Genomic DNA, 10,615 nt, shown 5'->3' with positions numbered 1-10,615 from the left:
CAGCCAAAAATATTTCCATCTTTTGTCAGAACAAAGCGAGGGAAAAGTACATTTCAGTGTTCGACCAAGTCCTGAATTCCTTCCTGCATATGCTTTGGAGAACCTGATCTAGGGCAGCCATTCAGGGTTTTTCTCCCTTGTTTTCCTAAAAAAACTACTTAAATGCCCCTTGGATGGGAAGAATATTTGCACTGCCTCAGTTTAACAATAAAAAAATGCCATGCCTGAGTTCTGTTATTTTATTTTTTGGTTCCCTGCTAATTGGGAAGTAACATAACTGTTCAGAGCATTCCCCCTGTATTGCAGGGACACAGCTCTGCACGAAACTGGGACAGATCTCTGGTATTACTTCTTTCCAAAGACTGAGACAAACCCAGCACGTTCTTTGGCCGAGACTCTGCTTTCTATAGCTGCTGGCACCTCAGCAGTGCCAGCTGCACTCCCTCAGCTCATGCCTTCAGCAGACTCTAGTTCTAGCGGCTATTCACCTACCATGCAAGCGCACTGCCAGGCCAGCTACACTAAAGTGTTTCTTTTAGGGGTTTGGATTCCAGGAACTTGTCTGTAAGAGTCCAGTTCCTTCAAACTGAAGCAGTTCTGTCAGAAACAAAATTTAAAAACTGTTTAAATATTTTTAAAAAATAATTAAATCACAAAAATAAGTACAAAGTGCTACTGTTTCACATCAGTCTCACCCCCTTGCCCCAAGATTCTGTTAATGCAATATAATTTGCTAGAGCTACACTTTTCAAAAGCTTTATTTTCAGGAGATAAAATGCATATGCACGTGCTTTAACAATTTTTAAACATTCAAAAAACAATCAGAGGAATTAAATAAGCACAGTTACGTTTACAGATATAAGGGGGTTGGTTTTGTTTGTACACATTTTAATGATTCAGCTGCAAAAACATCAAGAACCTGGTCCAAAAAAACCAAGAAAAAAAAGCCCAGCAGAAATGCAGATTTTTTTCTTCAGCGTTGTTTGACTTCTGAAGAAACTACACAGACTTGTGCAATATCATCATACTCGTACGTTCTCTTCAAAAATGTGTCTGTAAGTCTTAAGCCAGAGACACTCTAGAAAGAAAATATTTATAAAAGTTGTTATTAGGAAGAATTACTAAGCTTATAAAACAGCTATTTAATAACAAAACTGTGCTATGAAGACTTACTTGCAATCCCTGCACCGAAGACAACAACGTAAGTGCAAGATGGAGGGATGAACTTGGGTGCAGCTTTCCAAGTTGCCTTCCTGAAACTCCACACCAGTGGATGGAATTAGTATTGCACATTTCTAAGACCAGATCCATTGTCCTTTCACTGCTAGAGGAAATTGAAAAGGAAGAATAAACCAGTGGGCTTTTTTTTAACATTCGACTGCAGACAGTCCAAGATGTAAAAGCTTGATTACTTTGTTACTCAGCTTACTATTAAGCAAGCATTTATAAATAATTATAAGGCAGCAAGCAAGATTTACTGTGAAGTGCAGTAATTCAGTTGCATATAGCTTTGTCCAACATGAGCATCCTGTCACGGGTTTAGCAATACTGGATAGTATAGTGCTGCTCACATTTTGGATGCAGCACAAGATTTTCACAAGTATCTGCAGACTTTATCCCTGGCTTCAACTTCTATTTAGAATTACTTTATTTAAACGTCACTCTTGCAACCCTTCTGTAAGGGGCTACCCATAGATCCTACTGTAAACACAAATCAAATCAAAACACAGGTAAAGATGTACAAAAGACTACGGTGATAATGTTTAGCAGGTACTCTAGCAGTGGTGCAGAACTAGTAGTAAAATCAGACTGGATACAAATGGCATTGTTTATTCTGATAAAATTACTTGTAGTTAAAAAAAATCCTATATATGCCCTCAATTTGTTATTAGATTAAGAAGAACAAAGATGATTTGTGATTTAAATATGGGGTGCAATCTTAAATGGTATTGAAGCTAGTTCCATGGAATTCCACTGAAGATTTTTGGCAGTTTCCCTAATTCAAACAGTATTAGCAGATCACGATCGAAGTTTTTTAGTTTCTTTGATATTTTTAAACACGCTGTAATCCAAAAGATGTGTTTCAAGTAGTTTCTTTACTCATAGTAAAGACCAGGTTTGCATTGTTTCAGGAGAAAGCATTGAAAAATGAAACAAAGACAGCACAACTTACCCACTCAGGAAAAAGCACAAGAATCACACGACATCATTACCTGCAATTTGTTATTTTACATGTAATGTCAAAAGGTTCTTCCAAATTCACTGTGTCTGGTATGGTCTCCAAAGAAAGCCTTACATCGCCATATCCAGGAGCCTGAGAAGGTACAAGAACGTATATTCTCAGACGCTGCATAGTAAACCTCAATTTTTTACTACTCAAGTTTTCATTTACTGCAATAAGCTTGGAATAAGAGGAATTTGAAGAAAAAAGATTGACTCTTTTTGATTTGTACCCAAAAGTAGTGCTCCATCCACTACCGATGACCACCACCTTGAGAGGTTTAAAAATTCATTAGACAAGAATGATCTTTATTACTAGGTTTTTCAGATAGTTCATATACATAAAGTTTAAATACCCATATACAGTTCCTGAGAAGATCTAGACCTCTCTAAGGTCTAGACCTCTAAGACCTCTCCGTTAAGCAGATTAACAGATATACAATGGACAACATAAGTATAGTTTTCCTGCATAAGCCCACCACTATTCCACATCCTAAAAAATAAGAGATTGTTCATTCTCCTTGCCATTTCAGTCCTCCAAATATCTGCCAAAATAATTAATTGCTACCAGTTAGAAAGGCACATGATACCAACATTTGCCAACTATCCAATTCTGCCAAGAGCCAAATGCATTTCATATGGTCTACTAACAAAACTATGATAAATATCCTCGTTACTACCGTACAGGGCTTATTCAAGATAATAACCTGCAGATAAAAATCTTTCAATTTTCAATTCCCACAAATGACAAATCATAAGGAAAAAACAAGTGGAAAATTGGTCCTGCCTGACAAGACTTAGTTGTGACACGTTCCAATTCTGCTGATAGAAGGAAGCTGCAGTAAAAGTTACATTTCCAGCTTGAGTAAAAGATATTCCCGAAGAGGTCCAGAAAGCCAGTAACTGACAGGTTGGGGACAGGTTTTACTCATATACAGTTCATTACAGCCTCAAGACAGATGACATTTTAGAAAGCATATTAAATTGGACATTAGAGTGAGCAAAGGGATGCCAAACAATGGAGACTACTTCACTTCCTCAACAAAGGAAAAAAGGAAGGTAACTGTAATGGGTGACTCCCTTCTGTGGGGAACAGAAGGACCCATGTGCAGACCGGATCCATCCCACAGAGAAGTCAGCTGCCTTCCTGGGGCCAGAATGAAGGATATACAGAAAAATCTCCCTACCCTGGTCCAGCCTTCGGATTACTGTTACTAGTATTTCAAGTAGGCGGCAACGAGGTAGCTACCAGTAGTCCAAGGGCAATGAAGAGAGACTTTAGGGCTCTTGGATGGCTGGTTAAGGGATCAGGAGCACAAGTTGTGTTCTCCTCTATCCCACCACTTGCAGGAGTTGATGTGGGGATAAACAGGAAGAGCCAGCAGATTAACTCCTGGCTCCGAGGCTGGTGTAACCGGCAGAACTTTGGTTTCTTTGATCATGGGATGATCTACAGGACACCAGGCCTGCTGGCAACTGGTGGGGCAAGCCTTACCCAAAGGGGACGAAGAATACTGGGGCAAGAATTAGCAGGGCTCATTGAAAGGGCTTTAAACTAGGTTTGAAGGGGGATGGGGATGAATCCAGGATTACTAAAGAGGAGCCTGGGAGCAGATTACCAGTGCTGGTGGGTAAAAGCGCTAGCAAGGTCTTGCAGCCTGTTGTCTCAGTAGAGGTGGGGGATGGTAACCCATGTGGTGATGACATCAGGGATAGGGATAGGCTGGCAACCACAGAAGGGTCTGAGCATGGTCAGGGGGTGTTGGGGCTCGGCTCCCCCTAAAAGTGGCAGGAAAATTAGCCCAGCTAAAGTGCATCTACACAAATGCACGCAGTATGGGCAAAAAACAGGAGGAGCTGGAGGCCATTGTTCAGCAGGAAAACTATGACATAGTTGCCATCACAGAAACACGGTGGGAAGACTTACACAACTGGAGTGCTGCAATAGATGGCTACCAACCCTTCAGAAGGGATAGACAAGGAAGGAGAGGTGGTGGGGTAGCCCTCTATGTTACAGACAGATTTGAACGCCTAGAACTTAATAATGGGAATGACAGTGTAGAATGTTTATGGGTTAGAATCAAGGGGAAGGCCAACAAGGCAGACATCATGGTGGGAGTTTATTACAGACCCCCAAACCAGGATGTAGAAGTCGATGAAATATTCTATCAGCAACTGGCAGAGCTCTCATGGGGGACTTCAACTTCCCAGATATCTGCTGGAAATATAACACAGCAGAGAGGGAACAGTCCCAGAGGTTCCCAGAGTGTGTGGAAGACAACATCCTAACACAGCTGGTGAGCTAGCCAACCAGGGAAAGCGCCCTACTGGACCTGCTGCTTGTTAACAGAGAAGGTCTTGTGGGGGATGTAAAGGTTGAAGGTCATCTTGGGCAGAGTGATCATGAAATCATGGAGTTTTCAATTCTTGCAGAAGCAAGACAGGGAGCCAGCAGAACTGCCAATTTGGACTTCTGAAAGGCAGAGTTTTCCCTGTTTAGAAGCATGGTTGAGTGTCCCTTGGGAGACAGTCCTGAAAGGCATAGGTGCCCAGGAAGGCTGGTCATACTTCAGGGAGGAACTCTCAAAAGCACAGGAGAAGGCCATCCCCAGGTCCCATAAAACGAGCCGACGGGGAAGAAAACTGGCCTGGCTAAACAGAGGGCTTTGGCTGGACCTCAGGGAGAAAAGGAAACTCTACAATCTCTGGAAAAGGGGGTTGGTTACTTATGAGCAATATCAAGGTGTAGCAAAGATATGCAGGGGAAAAATTAGAAGGGCAAAAGCCCAAGCAGAACTTAACTTGGCTACCACAGTTGAAGATAACAAGAAGAGTTTTTTTCAGCATATCAATAAAAAAAGGAAGGCTAGGGAAAATGTAGGCCCACTGATGAATGAGGTGGGTGCCTTGGTGGTGGAAGACACAGAGAAGGTGGAGTTGCTGAATGCCTTCTTTGCTTCGGTCTTCACTGCCAAAGCTGCCCCTCATGAATCCCAGACCCTGGAGATAAAGGGGAAGGTCTGGAGAGAGGAAGACTTTCCCTCTGCTGGGGAGGACTGGGTTAGAGACCACTTGGCCAAACCAGACATCCATAAGTCCATGGGCCCTGATGGGATGCACCCACAAGTGCTGAGAGAACTGGCAGATGTTATTGCTGAGCCACTCTCCAACATTTTTGAGAGGTCTTGGAGAACAGGAGAAGTGCCTGAGGACTGGAGGAAGGCAAATATCACACCAGTCTACAAAAAGGGCAAGAAGAAGGACCCAGGGAACTACAGTCCAATTAGTCTCACCTCTGTCCCTGGGAAAATAATGGACAGACTCGTTCTGGATGTCATCTCCAAACACTTTTAAGACCAAGGAGTTATTGGAAGTGGTCAACACAGATTTACAGAATCACAGAATCTTCTTGGTTGGAAGGGACCTTTGAGATCATCGAGTCCAACCAATAAAAAACCAAAAAAGTCCCCCCCAAAAACCAACAAAAAAACCCCCACAAAAAACCCACACACACAACACCAAAACCAAACCAAAACAAATAGCCACAACCCCACACCACACCCACCCACAAACGGAATTTACCAAGGGTAGATCATGCTTGACCAATCTGATAGACTTCTATGACGTTATAACTGGATGGCTGGATGAGGGGAGAGCAGCAGATGTCATCTACCTTGACTTCAGCAAGGCTTTTGACACTGTCTCCCATAACATCCTCATTAGAAAATTAAGGAAGTGTGGGCTAGATGAGATGGCAGTGAGGTGGATTGAGAGTTGGCTATGTGACAGAACTCAGAGGGTGGTAATTAATGGAGCAGGGTCAAGTTGGAGACCTGTAACCAGCAGTGTCCCCCAGGGGTCAATACTCGGCCCAGTCCTGTTCAACATATTCATCAATGACCTGGACGAGGGAACAGGGTGTATCCTCAGCAAGTCTGCTGATGATACCAAACTGGGAGGGCTGGCCGACACTCCAGAGGGCTGTGCTGCCATCCAGCGTGACCTGGACAGGCTGGAGAGCTGGGCAGAGAAGAACCTAATGTTCAACAAGGGCAAGTGTAGGGTCCTGCACCTGGGGAGGAAGAACCCCAGGCACCAATATAGGTCAGGGGTGGATCTTCTGGAAAGCACTACTGAGAAGGATCTGGGAGTCCTGGTGGATAGCAAACTTTCCATGAGCCAGCAGTGTGCCCTTGTTGCCAAGAGGGCCAATGGAATCCTGGGCTGCACAGGGAAGAGTGTGGCCAGTAGGTCGAGGGAGGTCATTCTCCCCCTCTACTCTGCACTGGTGAGGCCACAACTGGAATACTGTGTCCAGTTCTGAGCTTCCCTGTTCAAGAGAAACTGGGAACTACTGGAAAGAGTCCAACGTAGGGGAACTAAGATGATTAAGGGATTAGAGCACCTCCCTTAGGAGGAAAGGCTCAAAGAGCTGGGGCTCTTTAGCCTGGAGAAGAGAAGGCTGAGGAGAGACCTTATCTATGTTTACAAGTACCTAAAGGGTGGGTTGAAGGATAATGGAGCCAGACTCTTTTCAGTGGTTCCCAGTGATAGGACAAGGGGCAATGGGCACAAGCTTGAACATAGGAAGTTCCATTCAAACATGAGGAAGAACTTCTTTATGGTGAGGTTGACAGAGCACTGGAACAGGCTGCCCAGGGAGGTCGTGGAGTCCCCTTCTCTGTAGATTTTCAAGACCCGCCTGGATGCAGTCCTGAGTAATGTGCTCTGGGGCAATCCTGCTTTAGCAGGGGAGTTGGACTAGGTGATCTCTAGAGGTCCCTTCCAACTCCAACAATTCCATGATTCCTTGATTACAGACCAGTTGAGGAACATAAATAAGCTTTGAACCTTTCAAGAGAAGTAATTATCCAGCACTGGAAAAAGGCACGTATTTTCAGCTGTATTAGGTAACGAAGGACTCTACTGGAAAAATTATACCCAGTTCCCTAAAAAACAGGGAATTTGAGTAACATTAGACTCTTATTTTAAGAGAGATATGTTAAGAAAAAAAACCCAAACCAACCATGGAAGGCTAAATTCATTCTATGATGGAAGGTGAAAGGAGGCTAGAAATGAGATAATCTGATAGCACTTAAAAGGTGAGGAGATGATGAGAGATAGTTACACTGCAACTCAAAGGGGAAAAAAACCCGAAACTGTTTGCTGCCTTTCCAAAGACAAATGTTGTTCAAAGTATACAAAATAACTCATGTTTCTCTGCTAATCACTAGCACAAAACAACGATGGATGACTAAAACTGGAGTATGGAGGTGTATTAATCACCACTGTGTTTCAACTGCAATTCTGAGTGGTTCAACAAGAAGGGATGAAGAGTAAGAAAATACTGATTTAGGGAGGGGAGGAAAAAAATGAAATCTGTCTTAAAAGAGAAATTGTAGGAAAGGCCAGTTGAAAATGAGACAGTTTATTAGTAAAAAACCAAGCAACAAGTGTCAAAGTAATAGGAGTAACTAAGTTTAGAAAAAAAAGGGCAGTTTCTAATTTGATGGGATTATACAGATACTTAACACTGCAATTAAAAAACAAAGAGAAGTTTTAGTGACTTAGCTGTGAATTTCCAGGATCCGAGTTTGCTTGCCTAGTTCCAAGTCAATGTGTCTTCCCTACTGAATTGCTCAATTTACTAGAAGATGGGGCAGGGGGAGAGATAGAGGCAGAAACCCAATTACAGTCTTCGTAAACTCAGACTAAGATTCAATTGTCAAAGCTTTTTTACTTCTCTCCCATATTACACCATTCGCAATTCAAAAGATGCAAGTCAGGTTTAGGCATTAGAATAGACAGGCTGTGCAGCTGACTTAAGCGAGCTAGTAATTACAACTTAAAATTCATGAACGATTTTTTAAATCAATCAGAATAGAATAGATTTTCAATCAAAATCATGGACGTGAAAGATAAATAGTACTATCCAATACATAAAAATTGTTACTTGAAGCTAAAATGTCCATATGAATTAGAGAGCAGACTTTGGTGTCAACAGTTAGTGTACTTAAAGGAGTTCTTTTACCAGTGCTTTTCAGTTTGTTGCCAAATGGCACCCAAGAAGTTAATTTTATTCTAACCAATGTATTTTGCTACTAAGATTACTTGATTCTGGCAATTCAAGTGCACAATTCATTGTTATGTTATTCAGTGCTGTGAAAAAAGACGGAGGCATGTTACGTGCCAGAAAACAAATGCTCAACCTAATAAATAATGTTGCCATTCACATAAGCAAAAGGAACAAGAATGCATTTTTCCAGCTACAGTCCCTTGTAATAGTGTTTTTTACACATTTCACTGACCAAATGTATTAAATAACTTTCTTAAATACATATGGAATCATGTGAATTCAGAATGAAGTCCAGAAAGTAAACAGCTTGAACTTTTCCTTCAAGTCACTATTACATTGTTCATTGAGTTACCTTAAAAATGGATGCTAAGTTAAACTGATGTTTTAGTTAAACTTACCATTCTTTGGAGTTGGCTAGTTTGCAGCCTTCCTCGTTCACCCAGATTAGTTTTCCATACAATGTCTAGTTTACCAATCACTGTTACACCTTTTATTACTCCAGCTTTCTCTGCAAATTCTTGTTTTGGTTTTAGGCAGTATAAGTATTGACGTGTATCCATAGGTTGTAAATAAGTCCTTGAGCCAAAAGTAGACTCACTAAAAGAAAAAAATATTGGGTTTTAAACAGATATTTTTAGGAAGACTTAAGAACACAACCTTTTTTCCCATCCCTCACCAGTTTTACTGTGTGCCATTTTATTCAGGACAAAACACAGAGAATATTTTTTGTGTTTTCACAACAGAAGATAATTCTAGAATTTATGTGGCATCAAGGACCAAGGGGAAAAAAAATATTCATCTGAGCCAGAGAGAACTGAGGTGAAAATCCACTTTGCTGCATTATAATTTATTATCTGGCTTCTTAGCATTTAAACAATGCTGGTAATTTTACTTCTGCTATTTGGTTCCCTCCAGTAAATCTCAGTGTCACAAGCTTAAGACTCCCATTCAGGACAAGAACCATTACAGCAGATGCAAAAACTTCGTAAGAACAATGCTCCACTACGCTGCAGGTGAAGCCTTTGACAGGCAAGGAAACAACAGAATTTTCACTTCAGCACCCACTGCAGAAGCTCCCAAACATCACCTCCTCCAAAAACCCAAGCAACTGCAAAGCATGAACAGCCGAATTTAACTTCTACCCAGATATCACAAGCTTTTGTATCCACAACAGTTTACTGAACACAGTAGAGAATTCTTCTTGTATTTGGTGTTTTACTAATTGACACTAAGTGACATTTAATTTATTTCAGCATGACAATTTTTTATATTCTAAGATCCCATGAGGGTGTTCCACTGATTCACCTTGACTGCTGCCTTGCTGATCTTGATTAGAACAATTGAAAACAGTTACCAGGCTACCAGAAGGAAGCAAGGACAAGTCAGACGGGTCCTGTAAGGCTAAATATGCATACACAGATCAAGTCAGAATCAGATGGGGGCTAAATTTTACATAGGAGACACTGAAGAAGTAGTATGTTTTCATGTTATCATGTCATCTTACCAAATATCTGAGGATTAAGCTGGGGATTTCTCCACTATGTAGAATTACAAAGTTTTAAGAATAGTTTCTATAAAAAGAAAACTGTAACAGCTTTTTCAGCTGAATACATAACAGGAATTTGATATTTTTAATCAAAGTACAATCCTTCTGTTACACACAACTTGCTGAGTAATGATTCTATCTCATGAAGTCGTCAAATATCCTGAATCTGAACATACCTTTCCCCTGCTGTGTCAACTGTGTTCAGTTCTGCAACATTGTACATCATTGATGGCTCTAAAGAAACCTTCTCCATAAACATTGGAGAGGTCGTGATATTCTGAATCTGAGCTTCCAGAAACACTTCATCTGTCTGGAAAAAAAACCAAAAGTGCAAGTTATTGAAAATGTGATTAACGTTATTAAAACAAGTAGAGTCCTATTGTTAAAAAAAAAAAAAAGTCACATGTGTTTAGTTCATGCCTGCAAATCAAATTAATTAATGCAAGAAAAAACCTTAATCCCAGTAACAACAGGAGCAAAAGTGTTAGTCAACAGGTATATTGCCAAACAATGGATGTGGGATAATTTCACTATGTTCTAGCTATTGCTTATATGTAATGCATTAGTTCACCACTTCCCAAGACTATCATAAACTTAATAGCAACTCAAGTTTGAATCCAACTTATTAAAAAAAGAAAAAAATAGAATAAATGGTAAGGAATTGCAGTGCACAATGACATGCCATGCCAGATTACTAGTGCATCAAGCTCTATAAAAAAATTAAAATAAATGTGTGTATTTTTCTTTAACTGAAGTGAAATAGTTCAGGTACA

The 10,615-nt window shown here is 40.9% G+C and overlaps 1 protein-coding gene across 3 annotated transcripts in view; it reads right to left on the bottom strand.

Moving 5' to 3' along the window:
- Window positions 1-741: 741 nt before the first annotated feature.
- Window positions 742-10,615, bottom strand: part of TRAPPC13 (trafficking protein particle complex subunit 13) — a 28,382-nt gene continuing 18,508 nt past the window's right edge. For 2 of the 3 annotated variants that reach the window (XM_074165627.1, XM_074165626.1), the window contains 5 exons: window positions 10,019-10,152; window positions 8,695-8,893; window positions 2,214-2,314; window positions 1,174-1,321; window positions 742-1,078 (listed from right to left, as the gene is read on the bottom strand). In XM_074165627.1, the coding sequence (XP_074021728.1) occupies window positions 974-1,078; window positions 1,174-1,321; window positions 2,214-2,314; window positions 8,695-8,893; window positions 10,019-10,152 (687 nt within the window). In that variant the 3' untranslated portion in view covers window positions 742-973. Of the gene's footprint in view, window positions 1,079-1,173; window positions 1,325-2,213; window positions 2,315-8,694; window positions 8,894-10,018; window positions 10,153-10,615 lie in introns of all 3 variants that reach the window. The other variant, XM_074165625.1, reaches the window with a different exon arrangement.

Source organism: Numenius arquata, chromosome Z (assembly GCF_964106895.1).
Source record: "Numenius arquata chromosome Z, bNumArq3.hap1.1, whole genome shotgun sequence".
Taxonomy (NCBI): domain Eukaryota; kingdom Metazoa; phylum Chordata; class Aves; order Charadriiformes; family Scolopacidae; genus Numenius; species Numenius arquata.
Note: the sequence above shows the minus strand (reverse complement) of the source record. Positions and strands in the feature narration are given on the sequence as shown.